The sequence below is a fragment of the Pollicipes pollicipes genome, unplaced genomic scaffold (genome assembly GCF_011947565.3).
Source record: "Pollicipes pollicipes isolate AB1234 unplaced genomic scaffold, Ppol_2.1 Scaffold_2555;HRSCAF=2994_pilon_pilon_pilon, whole genome shotgun sequence".
Lineage (NCBI taxonomy): Eukaryota > Metazoa > Arthropoda > Thecostraca > Pollicipedomorpha > Pollicipedidae > Pollicipes > Pollicipes pollicipes.
In genome coordinates, this window is record NW_023596136.1 from 11,397,281 (window position 1) to 11,420,257 (window position 22,977).

Consider the following 22,977-nt stretch of genomic DNA (forward strand, 5'->3'; position numbering starts at 1 on the left):
GCACTGTCCCCTGGGCCCCCAGTTTTTTTCAGGATTACGAGTTTAAGACTGAAAACGGCCGACCCTAACTCTGCTACGAAGTGCCGTTCAAACGGCGACCATGACTCATTCTAAATTTTCCTGTTACCTAAAAGATGCCCGACGACACATTCTAAACTTTCGTCTTCCTCCTTGGGCACAATCATCCTTGCTTATTCTTCTTGGCCGTTGAGAAGTTAGTAGCTGCACACCAACAATGACTTCCGGTCTAGTGAACTATAGATCTCTTATTTTGCCCATTCTGCGCTTAGCTATTTTCCATTTATTTGCCACGCACATGTAATACACTTAATGCTATGGCCTGCAGTGCGTAAACTATTGCTGTTCCCACCTATCGATTTATGTAATACACTTCACTTACTTTGGTGTATTGCTTCGGTACTTCTTTCGGGCATTCACCACAGTACACCTCGCGCATTTATGGTACTAAATCCTTGATGGCACTTACCCATTATGGCCACTACCTTCCAAGGAACCTTGCAGACCCGTGCGTTTGCTCACGAACACTTAGTAATGGATATTTTGATCGGTTTCTATCATGAATCTTATCGATGCAAGCTATATACATTAGCATCCATCACCAATAATTTGATGAGGTCTCTGTGTACAGTGATACCAAATTGTCTTTAAATTACATAATCAAACACGCATTGTAATGCTCTTAGATCACAAAATGCATCCCCTTTGTATGCATGCATACATGTACGCGTTTCCAACACGCATTTCCGTCCACGCATTACTTGTTCTGGGTTCAGGGCATCATCTGCATACACGCATAAACTGGTGCATCAGGTCACTTTAGGCCTCACAACACTCGGCTGGGTGCACGATGAGTCTTGTAAGAAACGTCTGCCGGCTTGCCCCTGTGTATCTGCAGCAGACATGGTACACAGCATGTAAAGCGAACGGCCGTATAGCAGCAGAAGTGTGCTGCGTCGAAAACGGGTGAAAACCCATTGGTCGGCGGTTCACTAGCCTTACACACCTTTTAAAAAACACAGACCTTTCTAAGCAGCCATGTACAACTGTAGTAACGTTTATGGCCATGGTGTTTTAGTAGATGCAAAAACTGAGCAGTTCAGCCACACGTGGCAGGCACTGCCCGGCGGTTCAATCCGACGTGACAGACGCTGCCCAAAAAGCTCTGTCCCGCGTTGCAGGTGCTGCCCGGTGCTTCAATACCACGTGACAAGGGCTGTCCGAAGACTCTGTCCCAGGTGATAGGTGCTTCGCGGCGATTTAATCCCTCGCGGTAGCAGCTGCTGGAATTCTCACCCCAGGCGGACGGACGTCATGAAGTTGGTGGAATAGCACATGATGCAGATCAGGAGATCGAGGACATCAGCAATGAACCGGTACTGGGTGGAAAGTTTCAGCGATGCCAAAAGTATTGACAGAGGATTTTCGAATATTTTTGATATGCTTAAGCTCCATGTTTCTTGCGGATTTGTTCGATCAGTTATGGCTGCTAACATTGTTCATGGCTGATGCTATGCCTCCGTGAGCGACCGTGTCTCGGGACTGCAGCGTGCACGGACTGAAGAGTGTATACATGCACCAATGCCCAGATTGGGGTTCCTCTGCACATGTAATTATAGAGCAGCACGTTTTAAAACTTGCCCTGTTCTGACTCATTTGACTTGTTTGAATGAAACCAGGGTTGGGGATGGAAGATCAACTAATCGACGGGCACCTGCAGGGGGTTGGTGACGTCTAGCGTTTGTTGACGCCACCGGTGACTTCTGAAAGCAGTGGTGGAGAAGCTGGGGCTCATCCAGGGCAGCTGGGGGTTTTCGAGGAGCTGGGCAACACCGCCATGTCAGATCTGATATGACATCGCCACCATCTTATGATCTACCAATGGCATATCTTGCGTTCACGATCGTCGGCCTAAAGGAGGAAGGAAAACATTTCGGAACGTGCGCACGCGCTGCACGCGGTTGGTTTTTATCTCAGCACAAGATGATCGACACAAAGCGTCTCATTTTATCACACTAAGTGAGCAACCACCTTTGGTCATTGCGATCACAAAGAAAACACAGTGTGTCAATGTTATTCCACGTATCCCTACAAAATGGCCGAACGACGTTCATGTCTCACGCGGCAAGGTCAACTATCAAAATCATGCCTGGTAAAAATACAAAATGAAGTGAAGTCCGTATCATTTTCGGCCCGATCGCTTCGATGGTCCGTACAAAGGCGTGCCTCAACCAACCTCACACAGGTGAGACACAGCTATCAAGTGAAACCTCATTCCATTCCTATTGCAACATAAAAATCACTAGGTATTCGTTTCCACTATTTGTCGGGCGTCACAGCTTCTTTCAAAGCCTTGCCATGCTTCACTGGCGGAAGCAGGGGCGCGCGCAATGGTGGCTTGACAACGCATGTTGTAGCGAGCACGCTCAACACCGGCCGCGAGGCAGCGATGGCCGCTGACTGATCTCAGGCGGAGGCTGCACCCTGAAGCAGCGTTGCTCTGCACAAAGCTGTCCTCGAACGCAGCGCGCGCGCACAAAAGCAGATTTCTCGCAGGGCAGGTGCCTCCGACTCCAGGTGGTTGCACCTGCAGCATCGAGCGCAGCTGGAAGAGGTACTGGCCCATCATGAATGCGCCGTAGCGAGCAAGCTTGCGCGCCTTGTCGTGTAGTTCGGCGCGCGTGCACGCAACCCAAACTGCTAAGCAGCCAGTGCATGAGCTGCCTCTCGCCGGGTCCCAGCTGGGGGCGCCCAATGGTACGTACAATCGCGCAGGGATCACGTCCACCCTGCGCTGGACGCAACGTCACGAACTGGGCGAAGCTCTGCGATTCCACGAAGAAGCCGATCTCGACGTGGACGCGCACCTCGGCGGGGCTGGGGTAGCGGCACTGGCGGAGGCGCAGGTCGGCCAGCGGCGCGCCCAGCATGTACACGTCATGGTGCAGGCGGACCAGCGCGTGGCGGCCGACCGAGCCTTTCAGCACCGTCTCGGCTCCCAGGCTGCACAGCGGCCGGTGGCGGCTGTGGGTGCGCAATCCCGAGTACGTGGTGCCACGCTCGCCGAATACGATCATACCGTGCGAAAAGAACCACTCGGCCTGAAGGGACTCGTCGAAGACGTTGGACGAGTCGGGCGCGGCCAGCACACGGGGGTGGAAGATGGGGCGCTGTTGGCCGGCCTCGCGCGCCCGGCGGCACATGTCGCGCTGCTCCGAGAAGAAAAAGTGCTGGCGGCTGGCGAACGCTTCCATTGCGTCCTGCGTAATGTCACGGCAGTTGATCATGTCGCAGAGGAGGTCCACTTCCCATGGCTCTTCCATCGGGAACAGACGCGCCATGAAGCGAAATGGCGAACGCTGCGTGAACATGGCTTCCGGGATCAGGCTGAAGAGGGTGGCGCTGTTGATGATCAGGTGCATGCTCTGTGCCTTGTCGATGACGTGGTCCAGCACCTGGCGCACCTCTGCGTCGTGACATGTCACTTGACGCAGGTACTCGATGAAGAAAAGAAACTCGAATGCGTAGAGGTAGGCGTAAAAACAGGCGACCGAGTGGCCACGGTAGTACTGGCCATGCCTTATCAACTGCTTGGCGGTCGCTCGAGGGATGGTCGTTGGTGCCAGGAACAAGTCACCGACGACGTGTACGGGACGCCCGCCGGACCGTAGGAACTCCTCCACCGTCGTAGAGCCATACAGACTGTGGGGAGCTGCATGCATGCGCTCCACGTACAGGGCCGGGTGCAATCGGTGCATGACGCGGCCGATCGCACCGTCGGCCGTGTCGTCGTTGCGCGGGTTACCGGGGTCTGAACGAGCCAGCCTGAGCGCCGCGAACAGCTGCTGGCGCCGCTTGCGCTGGATGGGAGGCGGCCTCCAGCGCGGCGCGCCCGTGTCTGGCTCGACAGGGCAGACGGCGTCGCCGATGTCCGAGCTGCGCGGCCTCGTGCCGGCCTCCGTCTCGATAAGCAGGGCGATGTGCCTCGCGAGGAGGGCCGGTGACCCAGCCTCTGAGCGCGCCGGACTCTCCGGGCGGCGGGAGGTCGGCTCCGACTCGGCCCGCTCTTCGGCGGCCGCTGACGCCATCTCCCGCGCCTTCAGCAGGGACGGCTGCGCCGAGCGGGGAGATAACTCGTTCGTGCCGCTTTGATCCGGCGCCTTGACGCTGGTGAGCGGTACGGCTGCGACCTGCTGCTGGAGCTGGGCACACGGCTGCGCAGTAGAACACTGTTGGGCTTCATCAGTCACGCATTCGTTGCTTCCTTGTTGTCCTTGACTGCATGCGCCCAACATAGATAATGTACTCGTCTCAGCAAGTGAATCCTTTCTTGTAGCATCATGCTTGCTTTCCATCTTTGCAAGGCAGGTAAAACCCGTTCCAGATTAGACCTGGAAAAGAAGAAATGCTTCAACGGGCGGCAGTCATAATTGCAATAAATGCCACAGGTGTACAATCGTGAACGCACGCTCCAAGAATGTAATGCGTGCATTTGGCTGTGTCACATTGAGGGATACGAGCTATGGGCCGTGGACAGCCCATATCGCACGCGCTCAGGTGGGAATTAATCTGCATGCCCAAAGATTTTCAGAAAAGTTTCCGAACGGCGCGGCGTAGCCACGGCAAACTTTGTGCCACCTTAAGCAATTAAATAGGTAATATTTTGGTATGAAAGATTACACGCATGCACCTTGCAAGGTCGCTGATCTATGCCAAGTCTAAGTCAAGTTACAGCTGTCTAGAGAACGCGTATGGATGCATGGAATCGTTAAATGTAATACGACAGCAGAATGTTAGACAAAGTCATAAATATTTGAAATAATTTATTGGTCAAGTAGGCATTTGAATTTAAGATGACGATTAAGTTCATTCATCTCAGTTTAGGTATAAAAATCAGATCTTGGTAAAAAATACAAGCTGTTTTTGTACTGGAAAGCCTACTTAGTGGGGACAGTTTTTACGCTCCTTTCCGAAGTTATTAATCGTAACAGACATCTTAGTCGGCTTCGTAAAGTCCAGCGGACGTCATTAACCTACCACCACCACGATAAACATGTGTTTAGAGGCAGTGCCTAGTCCTTGACGCTTGTTGAGAGTATAAAATCAAAACATGATCACAGATTTATAAAATCACAGATTTTTGCCGCCGTTACTTTCTTAGGGTCGAAGGTCATTGACCGGAAATGAACATCAGCGACCTTTTGCTTAGAAGAGATGTTCATATTCCAGATGTTGCATAAGGTCTGAGGACACTTCAGACACCAATATAATGCTTGATCTTGTTTGGCCTTATTTAATCACAATACTTTTATAGCTTAGCCACGCCAAAGCTTTACACAGGTGAATTTACATACAGGACCCACCTGCCTTGTGAATTCAGTGCTGTTAGCTCTTTTAGTCTTTTTACATTTCAGAAGGGGCCAAATTGATCCCCATCCGGGCCCGTCCATCCAACCGAGCACCCGAGCGCGTGTTAATAAGTATAATTTGATGTGGAACTCAATATCACCTAGAAGTTACCGGCCGGGATTTCATGGAAATGTGGTTAAAAGATGAACGGAAGTATATCAATCTGTAAAAATCAACACCGGCTTTAAGTGGGATATCCCAAGATAAATTTGCAAGTGTCTTACACACTCATCCCCCGGATTCTGATAAAATTGCGTCACCGGAGTTGTTATGAGCGTTGAGATCACCTGCGACATTTTTAGACACCTCAGACACACTGTTTCGGAGTTAAGGACTTCGGCAATTTCGAGTTGCGCGGTTACAAGGCTGCCTTCGGTGGCGGTTTTTTCCCATTTGCTTGCAAGGCAAATGGGGAAAAAATGACCAGAAAACTTTTTCAAATATGTGTATGCAACTCTTGAAATCGTCATTACAAAATAAATATTGATCAGGGCAATATGAATTTTTGCAAGCCACGAAGACAAATTTTCCAACGTGTTAATGGTGTTTTCTCATTTGCATGTGAAGGAACGTAGTTTGGTCGCCAAAGGCCGAATACAAAAAAGGTGGTTATTCGCTTGGAAAGACATGGCCCATGTACCGACGCATTACGCGTGACGCAAGAATACGGGGCGCACGGCGCACCACCGTAGTCAGCTGCCCCTCCCCCTCCCTTCCCCCGTTTACCTGTCGGGGCCGGGGTAATTTGCGCAATGGGGAGGCGAGTGCGTACTGTGAGGATGATGTCGTCTGTTGTTCATGTGGGGCGACTCAGCAGTCAGACAAACGCCCAGCGATCGGGCCTTGGGCTAGTGCCTGTTGTGCATCACGAGCGCGACGATGTACTGGCAGTGTTTTGCTGCAGTGAAACGCTCAAACCAGCCCAGCTGTGTCGATCCATGTGTGAAGCACAAAACGGAATCAAGGGGTTTGAGGGGGGTACGAAATAGCAGGAGCATTAAAACAGCCCAGGAGTGCTACATCCAACCCGTAACAGCTGATAACAACTCTCAGCAGATTTTGCCGTCGTCATGACGAAAGCGGTTGTTATGACGGTGGCGGTCGCGATGGCCGCGGTCTCGGAATCCACTCTGGGGCTACCAAGAAAGGAAGAGAAGCGATGTATTGTTGTTACAAAGCGTTCACAGTGTAATTTGGACTCGGCATTAATTAAGATGTAAAAACTTATCACGTCTTGATGGTGCTGCAGAGCTCAGTAATATTATACTAACTGGTCCTGAGGTTTCACCAGAGAATGTTTTGAAAACATGCCCCAAAGGTAGGACACTCCCTGTAAGCACCGCATCGAATTAACTAGTTAGTCGTGTTCAGCACCCGCGTATTTTCCAGATGTGTAAGTCTTAACACTTCTGTGGTGCAAACGCACACCAAACTTATTGAAGATCCTGGAGGTCATACTGGGCACGATAATGCGGAGCCTCTTGCGGAACCGAAATGTGAGTTATTCATATCGCAGTCCCAGGGTCTTACAACCAATGAAGTGCGCAGAATTTCATTCGATTTTTTTTTCCTTCTGGGCTGTCATCACCAGAACACGGAGCTGATGGCTGAATCTCTTGGACTGCGAGATGTTGCATAGTGACATCAACTGAGTCACGCCGTGTGTGATGTTCAAAGGGAGCCTGCATGATGCAGGAACGTGAGAACCGTTCGCGTTTAGGATGGTGTGTGATCGTTTTTGATTGCCGCAATTAATGTGCAAGCAGAGGACATTTGGGACTCGGTCAATGAAATCAAATTTGGCCAGTGGGTGAGCACGACAGCTGTCCTTTAACTGAACTTGTTCGATCAATCAATGAACGAGCGAGAACGAAATTTTGATCATTTTAGACTTTTCAGAAAACCATGCTTTCGTTGTCCAGCACGAAATGCATCAGCTTCACTGAGATGCATCGCAACGCACGCTGCATCTTTTTGCGGTTTATTGACCAAGACCTGGACAGATCATGCTTGAAGTTATTACGCGCTGCCAGTTGCGATGAAACATAACACAGTTACGGTCCATAATTTCGTCAGTAACTTTTACCGTAAGTGAAAAACCTTGATTCAAATATAGAAAAGTGTATTACTTTTCAGATAGATCAGCAGGACAGTACAAGAACAGGTTCAATTCTTTAAGCGTTTTGCTTTCATGAGGAGGACTTTAGTGTGAAGTGCCAGTGGCATTACGTTGCCATATCCAGCGGGAAGAACGCTTCCGACAGCGTTGGGGACCTTGGAAAGGACTGCTGTCAGTGCCAGCATGTCGCACCTTCATTCCTATCATATTCTCTCCGCTGAGAAGCTACGCTAGTTCTTTGAGGGCAAGGCTAATGTGCAAAAAACATGTTTCTTCACGCAACAGGGAGAAGTCTTTGGGCAGAGGATGAGCTTATCATCATATTGGTTGTGGTCAAAACTGTCAAAGGCGCACGTAAGGCTCACAGAATAACCCCAGTGAGTGCTCCGACTGACATTGTTGTCCTTGAGTTAGCGTCGGAAGTAGGGAGGGAAGCTGCGGTCGGTTGATTTCAACAGTTTTGGTAAGTTAGAGTGACCTAAACTAAGTCACGAGTGCATCGAGTGGACTTCCACATCTATGCGAGCTGTTGTGGTATTTAGCCTAGTGTTGTCTTACACTGCACTCATTTTCCACCGCCTATGCGGAGACGCGTGGTAGATACTGCGCCGGCAGGCAACAGCGGGTGGTGCAAATGAAGTGCAACCCTTTATTGTGACATTGTTTCCAAATCTTTCCAAGCCGATAACCACCTTTTTGGATTATGGGGCTCAAACTACGTTCTTTCACATGTAAATGACAAAAGGCTCAAAATCGAGTTGGGAAGTGATGCTGCTTGCGTTACAAATGCTCATATTGTCACAAACAATATTTCTTGTGCAACGACGATTCCAACCACGAAACACAGCAATCTGGAAGGTTTTTGAATCATTTTGACGTGTAGGTCTGTTACATTTGTTCATCGTAGTGCAAAATCTCCGCCGAACGGAGCCCTTCAATCAGACGACACGGAAATGCTGGAGGCTATTACTCCAAAACCACTGAACTGAGAGGTTTGAAAATGTCACAGACGTCTTCGGCGCCGCTAACAGCCCCTGTGACTAATTTGTATCAAAATTCGTGAAATGAGGATGTTATCCGGGAAATAAGGGTGTAAAGTGGACCATTTGACCCGCCGCTTTGTCGTGGAATGCCCCAGCTATCGGGTCATATGGATCTACGTGTCATTTGACAACTCATATGAGAGATTGCGGTATTTCCATACGCGGTAGCACAAGTACTGAAGAAGATTCTGGGCCTTAAAGATCCGAAATCTCCCGGCAGATTTCGGGGATACAGAGCTCCCAGCTATTTTACCTTGAACGTGACCTCGAAGCTTGCTCCTGAGAGGGCGGGGCTTTTACGGACGCTAGTTAACGCGCTGAAAATTCTAAGGTTTAAAAATCACAAATGAACAGTCGGGCTTTAGGGGACATGGAGTGTCCTGTCATTGGACTTAGAATTTGACATCGCAGCTATATCTTAAGAGGTTAGGACTTTTCGACGGACGCAATAGTTTATGCGCTGAAGATCCTAATGCTAACAAATTTGAGGTGGGCTCGTCAGCAATTGGCTATCTTCCTGGATTCACATGCGTTTTGATTCCAGCAGGTGGTTTTCAATCACTTTGTAGTAATTTGGCGGAACTTTGAATCTGGTGCGCGCGTTTTGGGAGATGAATGCGCGTTAGTGTTGCTTTCCGTAAGACAGTGTTGTCTATGAGATGAAGAAAGAAAAAGTGCAAAAGTGGCGGCATTCTAACTGCTTTGGGCCTGCGCGAATGAAAAGCTTTTTGGAATCACAGTTTTTGGCACGTTGTTGGCAAACATAAAATCGGAAGACTACTTTAAAAGACTCAATCCTATATGAGCATATGAGCCAGACTTGAGTATAACACAATGACTGAGGTTTGGGCGACCAGCCGAACAGCTTTGAAAACTATAAGATATTAAGACCAAAGTATCTCTTGCTTTTATCACACTTTCATTTTGCTCGATGAAAATAGCAACACGTGGCGTCGTTGGAATGGGGCGTAGAAATGCATTGCCATTCTGTTCGCATCAGAAAACAAAGTGCTCACAGCGCGTTGTAAATTGTCTGACGACACGTTCCCTCCGAACACAGCAGTCAGCGAAGCATAGAACAGTATGAGGTTTACAGCACTGAATCTATTACCTTGCTCTCCATCAAGTTGCCAGAGCAGCTGAGCCATAGCTGGCACGAAGCGTTATGCCTCTGCCTGGCACTCCGAAGCATCTCCATGCCGATCACTCACCGTCAGGCGGCTGGCCCCGGCACGGTATTTACAGGGTTTGGACGCAGATGATGCATAAAAACAGTCTAAAATGCGCTGCAGCCGTGGCCACCCGCTACCGCCCCCCAGGAGTGCCCGGCACTGAAGCCAGTCATGCGGCCGCCCCACACGACCCGACCTCCGCCCCCAGGGCACGTGACGTCACGGCTCCAGGTCACGGGGACGGGCGGCGGCAGTGGTGCAGCTTTTTACTCCGGAAGATGCCGCCGCGAACCCCGAAGGCGTGAATTAGATATAAATGAAGGGTAAAAGTCGCATCCCCTTCTATCGTTAATCACAACGCTCACCTTATGCACAAAAGCATAGCTCAGCTCAGAAACCAGTGTTCATAGGTGGGATGCACTCAGTCGGAATAAAAATGATTGCTGATTTAATTGGCCCGATAATACATTTTTAAGATAGACGAGCTCCAAAGAAATATCGCAGCGTAAGAGCTAACCATCCAAGGTACGGAGACTTGATAGGGTTATACCAAAAGTTGGAAACATGTGGTAGCTGCCGATACAGACAACTAATTGAGCGCGACGAAGACGGATGCACTAGTTCCGCAATGCCTGGATAAGAAAGTCGAAAATCCCTAAACTACGTAGCTCTGGTTTTAACCTGGCTGAACTACGAAAATCGATCCGAATGGATCATTGGAGAATTATACCTTTGGACAGTTCTCCAATTTTCCTCATTTACTATTATTCTTTGGCGGTAATTGGAAAGTGAGATGGGTGAAGGAAGAATATTGCTATAGAAAATTGGGCAGAAATATTACAAATTCCTTGTTGGTGCACGCAATCTACAAGACTTAACATCTGCCATACCGAATTCTGCACCGATACCTACCTACTAGGCGTTGGTACGTTAGGAAAATAGCAGGGAGTCCAGTGTGCTTGTATTGTGGCAACAGATGCAATGTCTCAATTCTTGTACGATTGTCAATTAGTAAGGCAGTAATGGGCACATGTGTATCAGAAACTGATTAACAGATAAGGGAAATTGCATGGCAGTTGCCTTATTCGGGAGTATCGATGACCGCCACGCAGGCAACCTAATCACTATCTTGTTTAAGCAGTGAATCGTGACGTTAAAGATGGGTCATGATCATGATATGCGGAAGGTCATAGTGTGAAACGAAATTATCCGGCTCTAAAGGGGGTTATAAGCCGTTACTTAGTGAGCGAATGGTTTATTGCCAACAAAAGTTACGGCATGGAAGAACTCAGTGCACAATGGCATCATCTCGTACACTAGGAGGGCCGAATGAGACTATGACGTTAAGAACAAGAAAAGATGTAAGGAGGGCATCAGATCGACAAGGATGTGTGTTGCGTGAAAGAGTGAGGGCTGAATGTGTGGGGGAAGGGGATCATCTTGAGTTTTGAAACTGGTATATTGGGAGACGGATGTGGCGGGGAGCATGGCATGTATATGCTGATGATGATGATGTGTGTAATGATGATGTATGTGATTTGATGATGACACGTGATAGCGGTCATGTGTCTTACGGTGTTGACTTGGTATTTTTCAATAAAAGATGCAAGCGTTATGATGTTGATATCAATTAATGGAAAAGAAGTGACTAATGACATGCTTAGAACCACTCACCGACAAACCCTGTCAGACATCAGATGTGCCTAGGAGTAGGGATGAAAAACCTTCTGATTTACCGGATATGATCGGTGACAAAAACACACTTTTTTGCTAGCCGATTGGTAACGAAATTGCGGAAATGCAAACAAATCACAGCAGACCAGACCATACTACTACAGATCTTTTCGGCTGGACGAATCTCAAAGCTTAGTACTGGTCTGTACTCGCTAACGCTGGCAACGTGAACAGGTGCAGTGCACGTGTCGGCTGACGTTTCGCTGTATGAGCAAGTTGAGCCATTAGATGTTGCCAAATATAGTAGCTTTAATGAGGACAGCTTTAACCAGACGACAAGAAAACGTTACAAGCTATATCATATTAGTGCTGAAGTCACAAATCCTTGGTCGCACAGTTTTTTTCTAATGCCTCTCAGATCAGTGCTTTTTACAGATTGTTTCTCATAAGTGATCAGTTTGATATGCGGCGATTTAAAATGTGTTATTTGAGACAGATGGGTTCGAATGCTCGCCACGCGGCAATGAATAAGGTTCAGTGTAAGGCTGTGAGCTGCCGTTGGTTGCATTCATATCGTGAGAGGCTGACTTACTTGAAAAACGTAGCTAATAGTTAGTTATTTAAGGTGCTGTGCGGATTTTCTAAGGATCTACCACGGATATCATTTCTGTGAATTGCGTTAAAAAGCCCTGCCGATCTAGGATTGTTGTTTGTGGATATCTGAGCTGTAGATTCAGAGATACATGGAGGACGTTGGAGCGACAGATGTCAAAGATTCATCCCAGGCCTCCTGCTGCTGAGAGGAGACCCGGCTTTGACGTAAGAGGCCGAGCATCGCTGGTGTAGGCCTCTCACATTGCCTACTGCACCTCAGACTCAGCGCACCGATCGGTGGACAGACGTGAAATAAAACGCTTTTAGTTTTAGCTAAAACTTTTAAAACGCTTTTGTTTTTATTGATCATATTACGTTTTTGATCTAAATGAAGGTGTTATAGGTGTTCAAAAATGTCGTTTTGCACCTGCTGTTACCAATATTGTATGTGTTTCGCTCTACATTATCATGTACGAGTTCGGCACCGGCAAAAATTGTGCCAAAATAATGAAGGTCGTCAACCTTTTCAGCTGATTGTATGATAGCGCCGCGAAAACCAAAGTGATATTATTTCAGGTGCTTGTAGAACCATATTATCGGCAAATACAGGCCCACAGGGATGCAGTTTTGCAAAATGCGTGGTGGTGGGAAATGAAAGGGGAAATGCGGGGCGGGGTGTTGGAAGAAAATATGTCTGAGCCTGCCCCCGAGATACATTTAAAAATTTTCCCCCAGATTTGCAGCAGGCAGCGGTGGTGTAGTTTCTCAAATTTTCTGCTGTTGCTATGACTTGCGAGCACGCATGTTCAAAACCGTATTACATAGTTGTTTTTTATCAGTAACCAATTCTGATTGAACCTTGAACATTTTAAGGCGAACATGGACCAGCCATGTTGATACGAAGTTGGGACTCCATTTCAGGTACAACTACGTTCAGTGATTTTTCAATATCTTTGAAAGATACAGAAAACATGGAACTGAAGAATATGTGACGATTATTGGACCATCTGCGGCGATCATGGATGTTTTTGCTTGTATGAGGGTTCCTGTGCTGACCCGGTCCCAACTACGTGGGTCAGAAAGCCTCCCGTGTTAGGAAGGGTAAGAATGCGATATGATATACCCTTCTAATGGCCTCCGGATCGACCAGGAGATCTCGCCCCATGCCGCCAGAATGTCAGCCAGAAGACAGTACGCGATGGGAGGAGATGGGCCTTCAGCTCTTGACTAGAGCCAGTTATGTGCCCCTGGTGTTCTACTCAAGGGGCCCCTTGCCCGGAAGGAAATGAGGGGTCTTATTATTAAGTAGAGTGGGTGTCTCATTATAGTTGAATAGAGTGGGTCGAAGCGAATTTAAAAACTGAGCCAGGCCATCCCATGTTTGGCTGAGAACGGCCATTTTTTTCAGAATGGATTAGTGAAAAAATATACCAAAAGGCTTAAACATGCCTGCCCACAACATCGAGAGCAAGGATAGTGATGGCTTAGGTTGCAGCATCCGCAAAACCGATTGGCGTCGGCCACTGTAAGTGCCATCGGACGGTGGGCGCTGTGTTCATCCGTCTTCTGGACAGATTCATAGTTACAGAAACACACAAAATAGAAATTTTGCCTTTACTCTTCCAGTTCCAACACCAGATTCCAGCGCCGCTTTTAGGTGTTTTAAGGGACAATCCGTTCCTATCATGGGCCTAAAAACTGCACACGTGAAATATGTGCCCAGACTGCCTTATAAATGTTTGATTTGATGTCCTGAAGTGTTTAAAAATACTTCTTTCAGGGCATCATCATTTTCGTCCACCAGCTGGCCACGGTTCAGGAGTGTCCTAGAATTGTTGACTTTGGGTGTAAAGCAACACCTGTGAGGAGTTTTTCACTTCTTTTTCCAATATTTGATATGAATTTTTTCACTCCCACATTTCGCATTTTAATCTTGTAGGCTGCTTGGCATGACTGATCTTTATATTTTGTGGGTGGGATGAAGGACTGCCTGTCAGCAAAACATGTGAAAAATGCTGACTTTTCGTGTGGAGGAGCAGAAACAGCTTGCCCTTAAAAAGCCAGAAAGCTTCTCCTGTGGAGCAACTAGTTTCCAGCCTCATCTGCTTTCATTACATGATTTGCAACCATATTTATTCATTTTCTGTCTAAATCCACTGAATTTTTAACAAGACAAATTACGATGCCACGAGGCATTTAATCAAACTATTTTGTTTCTTACTTTGACTATCTGCCTCAGATTTTTTGAAGCTGTCCCTCACGTCTGCTTCAACAAGATGTTGTCCATAGTTGCCGTAGTTTGCTGACTAGCAAAAGACTGTACCGTGGATATGCGCCGTGTTCTTTTAACACAAGAATGCTCTAAGCTGCATGACAATTACAACAAGAGGCATTGTTTTGGTTTGTTTTGGTTTACATATTGGCTTTGGCAAAAAGATGATCCTATGTAAAGTGTGAAGCCAACATTTCAAACTTTAACAAGCGCCCGGGTGACCGGCTAGATGCCCTTCGCTCAGGCGAGGGTCAATTTGAAACCCTCCCCTGAAATCTCGCGAACTAAGAAAGCTAGAGACGACAAATTTGCGGGACGTGTTGATCTGTGCGTAGTCAAACTTAAGTCAAAGTTTCATGTCCCTAAGTCATGACCTTCGGGTCAAAAAAGGTCAAACAAGATCAAGTTTCAGGTTGGTGTCCAAAGTGCCCCAGAACCTAGATAACCGTTTCTAAGCAAAACGTCCCATGCTCGTTCAAGGTCAGTGACTTCGTTTGACCTTTTGTATGTCATGATGATCAAAATCACACAAGATTGCTTTGAGTTTTGCATTTGGCTAGGCGACAAAGATTACGCTAGGCAGTATGTTTCTAAAACAAAATGTTGACCTTTGACATTTTATGTCAATGACCTATTCTCTTCTCTAAACAGTCCATGGAAGATGCATAATGCAGTTCCTGTCATCAATAAATTCGAAATGAGCACCAGAAATGATCTCATACAGCAAGCCGTAGAGTAACAAAACAGGTTGGTTTTTAATCTTGGTGTGACCTTCATAGCTGACCTTAGGTCCTTAGGACCCTAGGTCGATTTAATTTGCTCATTCACTGTCGTGTTGCCTACGAAAGCATCTCAGAGGTTAATGGTTTCGTTTAGCACCCCGTTGTTGCATCAGATTGCAGGATTCCCTAGAAATTGCCTTCGCTGAAACCATGGCCTGACTTTGACCTGAAATAGGTCGGCATGAATGGCCAAACATGAATGGCCAAACCTTAATGAATGCCTTTGTTGCGGCTGAAATGGCAAGCAACAAAACTGGTTTTGTGGCCATCTATAAATTATGTTACGTTTGGAGGGTAGAGATTGCTTTTGGAGCACACTCGTCATTGACCTTGACGGAGGCTAGCTATGATAATCAGAATAAGTTGTCTGGAGTGATCTTAGGGGTTTTGACTTGTGTGCTGTCAACTATCCAATGTCAACAAGGTGACAAAAATAACTGAACGCAGGCTGAGACCAGCCAAAAATAAGCTTGATCATGTTGTTATGACAAGTGCTGCTGTGAACGAATGGGTGGGGTGGGTTGAGATGATGTTCAGCATATGGGTTCCTATAAGTTAGGCTAAATTGGTGAATTGCATGACAAGTGGCGGTAGGAATTTTGCAGGAATCAGTGACTCACAAATTCTGTTGTGATGCAAAGAGGTTAGGCAGGATGAAATAAGGTAAAGCTTCTTTAGGTTAGGCTAAGTTTAGATAATTTCATGGAAATAAGCATTGCTATGTTGCAAGAAACAGTAATTTTCATTTCCTGGCCCCCTCTTAACCGAAGCCAGACGTATGACTGTGGTGTTTGATTTGGTGACCTGCTGATGTTGATGAGCTAAGGGCTTTTTGTTTGAACGTCCTATGCTTGTTGAATTTTTTGTTCTTGTTTTTGTTGTTGAATTCCTTTGCTTTTGTGTTGAAAAATCCTGTGGAAGGGAAGTGCAAAGCTCAGCATCAAAACACTGGTGTTACATAGCTTTTTATTCCTATTTCACTATCGCAAAATTGTTTTTCTTTAATGTATTATGCTTCACGTAATGACCTCGGATGCAAATAAATATTTTGTCATGTTTCTAATATTACATCCGTGACAACTTATAATGCATGTCTTTGCTTGCTAGAGCATCTTTTACGGAGTCATAAGTTCCAACTTTTGTAACTAGACTTCTTCGTTGTCGTACGGTCTTTTGCGATGGAATTTTCCACTCCCATCCTAGTTAAAAAGTGATTCTAGCTCACTGCGTCTCAGCTGCTGGGTGGACGTTGCGCGGCCTACGAAGACTGCAACGCCTGACGTCGAGGTTTTTTCAAGATATGTGAGTTTGCATGCTCAAAATGACGTCAAACGACTTGCATTACTAACTGACTTTAGTGATTAAGGGTAATTATTTCATATGCGTCGTCATTTTTGTCTACCGGTAGGCCGCAGAGAAAAGTAAGCCAGTAGGCTAACGCTCCGCGGACTGAGGAGACTGCAACGCCTGGTGTCGAGGCTGCTAAGATTTGTGGGCACGCGTGTTAAAAAGCCACGTTACATAAATTGTGTCAATAATCGATTCTGACAGAATGCCAGACATTTACAGGCAAACATGGCTTGGCCACGCTGGTACACATTGTTGAACACCCTATCTACAATCAAATTTCATCTTAAAATGTTGATCAAACACATCGACCTACAATCTGCCTTCGCGAATTCTTAATGTTCTTGATGTCTGTAGAAACCAGATAAATCATTCTGACAACTGTTCTGAATTCTATCGGTTTACGTAGTCTGCTAAACCATTGTAAATGAAGGACATCGTTGATTTATTCCATGCAGTCGTACAACGCCTCATTTCTGCAGTTTATTGACTTCAAAATACAACAAAATTAATATCACGGTAGCTTCCGGTTTTCATTCTTGTTACATGGAAAAAATAACAATGAAATGAAGAAAACCGTATTTCATGTTAACAAGCAAGTTATATCCGGGGATTTTTGGGGTAGGGTCACCATAAGAGGGGCTTTTGTCAACCCTGTCTTCCCTTAACAAGGCTCTAGCTACGCCCTTTTTACACCCAAAGGCGGATCAAGTCGTCCACGTTGAATGATGGGCAATTAAATGTCTGCCGACCCAATTCATACGTCAGGCAGACAGCTTACCGAATACTTTTTTGTGGGATGGTGTGGTGTAAGGGAAGATAATTCGGAAAAAGATGCTATTGCAGGTGTCCAGCATATTTTTTATACACCAGTTAGTAGTGATGCTGATCCAGAAATATGCAACAAAGCAGACATACGACCAGTTTGCAGTCAGTTATGCGGGAGACAGCCGAGCCAGGGCGGTGGCCGCCGATGGCGGACGGGAGCAGGGCCCAAATGAGGAATGCATGACAGAAAGGCCTTCATTCTGTGGCTTAGTTTTTGAGTGGGGAATCTCCAGCTCTGTGGGTTTTGTTACATTGCTTTTGGCAGTTTCAAGCTTTGGAATTTTTCGCCGAAAATGCTACGACAAGCCTTATTTCTTGAAAAGCAGCCAACGAAATGAAGGTTCTTGAAAAAATATGTGGAACTGTAAGCCAGCGTTTCATTTTCAAAGTTATCACTAGCCTATGTCCAGGCCGTATCTTGGTATCTACCCTGTGGAGGCAGATACCTCCTCAGTGACCCAAGATACCGCTTGTAGAATTTCGTGTCCCCGGGAAAGACAATGTTGAAATGGACGAATAATCTTGGGAAGCTGGATAGCCTTATTTGCCGAACGACATCGGTTAGTCGATAGGCAAGATTGTGCACTACTGGGAAGCAGTTATAGGCGCATATCTAGCATAGCGGTCATCACATCTGAATAAAGAGCGATAACAACCTCATCTCTACCCCCCTCCCCCCGTCCGGTCGTTGGGCTTGCTTTCCAGAAAAAGAACCTGACCTACGCTGTAAGCTTGGTCTCCCACTTTTTGAACCGTTCCTACTCCTGTGGCTCCAGACAACAATAAAGACGGTTCCAAATTTTGTCGGTGACTGAAAAGACACTTTTTCACTGTATCGTGATGTTACTGGCTTGCGCCTGAGTCCGCCCCTGCTCGCGCCGCTAGTGTTGCTGTACCTTGGTACGCCGCTGCCTCCACCGGCGGTGTACTGCCTGAGGCGCCGCCCGCCGGGGTCGGCGCCGTCTGCTCGCCTCGCGTGTAAAGATAGTTACCGTCTCGCAGCGCTCGTGTCTGGTCTGAATGACCGTGGTATGACTGAAGGGAGCGCGAGCAGATAGAACACGTAAGACTTGAATAGTCACCCCTGCGAAGGAGGTCTGGCGTGAAATATGCGAAGACCACCGACAAATCTAATAAGTGTCGCTTGTCCCAGAAACACAAATAACAATAAAATCCGATATATAATTTACGTTTTAACTCCACCTGTGATTCCTGGGCGGACATTCAGCAGAGAAGCGCTGCCGTGGGGCTCGAGATCGTCTGTGACGTCAGTGATATGACGATCGTGAGGTGCCGATGGCGGCCGGCTCCGGCGGCGAGGAAGCGGGGAGGCTGCTGGCTCATCACGGGACAAGAGGGTCACATACTTTCGTGAGAACAGACGTGAGCACGAATACACAAGGCTCCATGATCAAGCTGACTGCTGAGAATTGGTGCAGGCAGCGGCCAAGTTCTGGTGTGAGAACGGGCTTACAGAGCTCACCAGCACGCGAGGAGCGTGAGCAGTTTGCTGCCATGTTAATTTAGAAATGTTTATCGTCCATGCAGTCACGCTCGTGTGTGTATTTAGTTCCGTAGCGCTGGCGGTGGTTGTCCGCTTTAATTGGTAGTGGTTTGGTCACGATGGTTTGATAGGCTGTGAGCCACCGATCCCCCCCCCCCCCCCCCCACCCGTGCCGCGCCATGACGTTGAAGTCTAGTCACTGTTCGTTATTGATATTGTCATCTTTTTTGACACATCATAGGTCTCGACTCGTAGCCCAGACGTCGGCCAGCTGCGCTGGCCCGTGGCGCCTGCTGTGGTAAAAAACGCCGACATCGGCAGGAGTAGACGGTGAGGAAATTGAAGAGGAGCTGGGGCGCGAGGGGTGAGAGTGACGGATACGGGGGGAGTATGGGCCGTAAAATCGATCGTGTCCCATGGTCCCATGATCCCGTGATCGTGTCCCATGGACGGGCGCTGCCGGATAGTGCGGACACCGACCTTGTCGTCCGAAACGCGTCGCATCAGAATGTCACCTATTAGTGGTTTATTTAACCGCCCTCGGGAAAGAGGTCGCTAAATATCTGGCTCATTCACCGGCGATGTTTTGTTGTCCGCAGTCATGTGCCGTAATGGCGCTCGTTTTTTTCCCGCACCATATAAGCTGCGCTCTTCAGCGATGATGCGCTAGTGTCATGATCTATGACGAGAGGCGCTGAAATATGGGGCTGAGACTAATGCGACGGACCACATATAAAATATTACGTCATTCAGACCTTGATGATTGGCCTCTGGAGCATCATCAGCGCACAATCGAGTGTAATCGAATCGCCCATCACATCCCACGATCCGATCCAGATCCAGATCCGACGTGCCAGTGGAAACCAAGATCTGATGCGATGCGGAAATCGTAAGTGACTGTCCAGTGCCCTCAACACGTCTAGAAGGCCAGATTTCGGAGTGCAAGTCCAACTGCCGCTCGCATATGGACCATTCCTGATCCTGATGCAAAGTGAGTATCTTGACACGCGGGCCAACACGAACGCGTTGCTGACAATTACCCCTTCCACTTCCTTGGATCACGATCTGCTATAACCGTTGAAGCTGGCTGGAGATAATTACCCAATTCAATTGCCTGGTCGCAGTGACTAGCTCAATATCAGAGATTCGAATGGAATATGTTTCGGGCCATTGTCCCTCTGGTGCGCCAGAAGTTATATACACAAGACTGAGATACAAGTTATGGTGTGCTAGGAGCCACATACACACGGCTGAGACACAAGACGAGGATGATAGCTCGAAACAATTCCTCTAATCGCAATGCTGGTGCTCTGTCTCAGTTGCTTCATCAACCTCGTCAGGGGCTCTGCCAGCTACTCATCAGAACAGAAGATGACAGAAGGCATCTGGGTTGCATGTTCATTATTGAGCCGCCATTACATTTATGCTGGAGTTTCGACCACGAATTCTTCTTCTTTGGCGCAACATCAAAACTTTCATGATCTCTATCTCAAAGCAGTCACCATGCTTACCATGGTTCTGTGAGCTCGGCGGAGCGGTGCATATCTCGTGAGGCTGGTGGCCGTTCTGTCAGTGCCTGTGGGTAGGCAGGCTATGACTGAGCGGACGCAGAAGACGCCATATTATCCGCTAAGCTTTCCGAGGTGTCAACGCAATGTCCACGATGAAACGTTAGTGGTGGTCCGTTCTCAGTCGCATAAGCGTGATGTACAAGATAAGACAGTTGTAATAGCCTCATTTTACGGAGAAAAACCAGGAGAAAAGAAATATAGATATGTTGATATTTGGGCAACATGTCTTTATTGAAACAATAGCAGAAGTAAATTCAAAATTGCCTGTCGATGATCCTGCCCGATATGTGCCTGAAAAAACGGAATATCAAACAGGACCATCGACAAGCAATTTCAAATTTACTTGTCCTATTGTTTCGATGAAGGTATGTAGCGAAAATATCAACAAATCTACATCACCATTCTCCTGTTTTTTTTTTCTCCGAGGAATGAAGCTATTTCTACTGTCTTATCTATGTGAATGATGCTCCCTGGAAATACGCGTAACAGCTTACGTGATGTACAAGATCTTTTATTTCTAGATCCCTCCCCTTTTCTTTAAAGATGTTCCACACGTTTATAAGATTGTGAGCAGAAGCCACCTTGCAGATCAGTGAGTGCAGTTCACAGCCCTGCCTTTTTTAGACCTAAACCTCTCTAGTTTCCAAATTACAAGCCTGTGAAGATATCCAGACTATTTCGAGAAGACTTTCAAGATCACCCAGGCATCCATGACACCATAACAACGCTATTCAAATCATGACATTCCGTAAACTAAGCGGTAATTAAGGCAAAATAAATGTAATTGTCAAGCGTTTATACAAGGCGTTCGTGAGCACGATTTCCAGACATAACAGCCGTCAGCTGGCTCTCAACCAATGTTTTGCAAGTTACGATGACGTAATCAAACAAGGAGGCATCGAGGAGCATGTTTACTGAACAGAGATATTGTGTTATCTAGAGCAGTCTTTTCCACTGATAAGTATATCAATAGTTGAAAGTGAGCTCAGGTCGTCATGTTTGACACTTTCTTTAATAACTTCTCATGTGGAATATTTCCTCCTACACGTGCCTGAAAATGAACTGGCTAGGTGTGCTCATTTCAAATTTCCTGAGTACAGGGACGTCAACACACATCTTATGTGGACTTCATAAGGGTGATGGGAGGTCACTAGCCTCTGCGGCCCACAATATCCAAAAACAAGTTGGAATCTGCTGCAATCAAATCCAACATAGGCTTCACATGCATCGCCGTCACAACGTGCATGGCCTCGTCAATGCGCATGCGCATCGTCACAGCCAGTTCTCGTGTCATCTGACAAGTTGGCAAGCAAGGCATCTGATGCAGCTTGACATACCGAGGCTCAACTTGCACGAATGCCTCCAGCAGCAGCAGCAGATGTGTCACGGCCTCAGCATGGCGCAAGCATGTAAACGCCATCACCTGTCTTCTTCTGCCTATTTACACCTGATTATCTGTCAAAAAATGCATTTACCATCATGGTAACCACATCGCGGTGCACAGGGCAGGTCGTAGCATATTAATCAAACTATGAAGAAACCACTTGCTACAAACCAAGCTCTCTATAATATCCCCGTCTAGGTAAAAGTAAGGCTTCGGAAGTTCGAAAGGAAACCGGAGACCGTTGTCTTTGTGTTCTTTCGCTCCTTTTGCTTTCAGAAACTGTCTCAGATCATGACGCCGCAACTATCAAGGACACACACGCGCACACACCACACACACACACACACACACACCCACACACACACACAACACCACACACACACACACCCACACACACACACACACACACACACCCACACACACACACACCCACACACACCACACCCACACACACACACACCACACACACACACACACACACACACCCACACACACACCACACACACACACACACCCACCACACACACCACACACACACACACAACAGCACACACCAACACACACACCCACACAACACACACACACACGCTCAATCCCCCCCCCACCGTCCCACACACCACACACACACAACAACACCACACACACACACCACACACACACACACACACACACACACACACACTTCACACACACACACACACACACACCAGGAGTATTATTCGGGATTATCCAAACCACCGAAGAAGCCTTTTCTGACTATCAAGGAGTCCATGAAGTGTACAGTGCGGTTTCCTGTTTTCATAATCGAAATGAGAACCAGAAATTACCCCATACAGTAAGCACTCGAGTTTGTGTAAAAACAGGTTGTTTTTTACCTTGGTCTAACCTTCATATCTGACCTCAGTCAATGTAATTTGTTCATCTATTCCATCTGTTGTGTCTGCCTAAAAAGTTTCTCAGAGATTTAGACTTCGCCAAACCTCCGTTTTTTGGATCAGATTGAACGATTCCCTAGAAACTGCATTCGCTTAACCATTGCCTTTTTTTCCTGTCCTAGGTCAGTGACCTTGCAAGGAACATCTAAATGGTTATGTCAGACAATTTGCTATCTTATTGCCTACAGCTAAGCCAAATTTGGCGTGGCTACGCCGCACCGTTCGGAAACCATTCCTGAAAACCTTCGGGAGTCAATTTAACCTCCACCCCCACCCGAACGCGTGATGAGGGGTCCTGACCAATGCAAATCGCGGGTTCCAACCT

The 22,977-nt window shown here is 47.2% G+C and overlaps 1 protein-coding gene across 1 annotated transcript; it reads right to left on the minus strand.

The window, feature by feature from the left end:
* Positions 1–2,337: 2,337 nt before the first annotated feature.
* Positions 2,338–9,812, minus strand: LOC119108823 (uncharacterized). Its single transcript, XM_037232372.1, has 3 exons — positions 9,701–9,812; positions 2,801–4,409; positions 2,338–2,384 (listed from the first exon to the last, which is right to left on the minus strand). The coding sequence occupies exons 2-3, from the start codon at positions 4,371–4,373 to the stop codon at positions 2,338–2,340; spliced, it is 1,620 nt and encodes a 539-aa protein (XP_037088267.1). The 5' UTR covers positions 4,374–4,409; positions 9,701–9,812.
* Between the last annotated feature and the right edge of the window lie 13,165 nt (positions 9,813–22,977).

Coding starts and splice junctions, on each gene's coding strand:
- LOC119108823 (XM_037232372.1), bottom strand. CDS start 4,373: ATGGAAAGCAAGCATGATGCTACAAGAAAGGATTCACTTGCTGAGACG. Junction 2,385..2,800: donor GCGTCCAGCGCAGGGTGGAC/GTGATCCCTGCG, acceptor TGCTTCCGCCAG/TGAAGCATGGCAAGGCTTTG.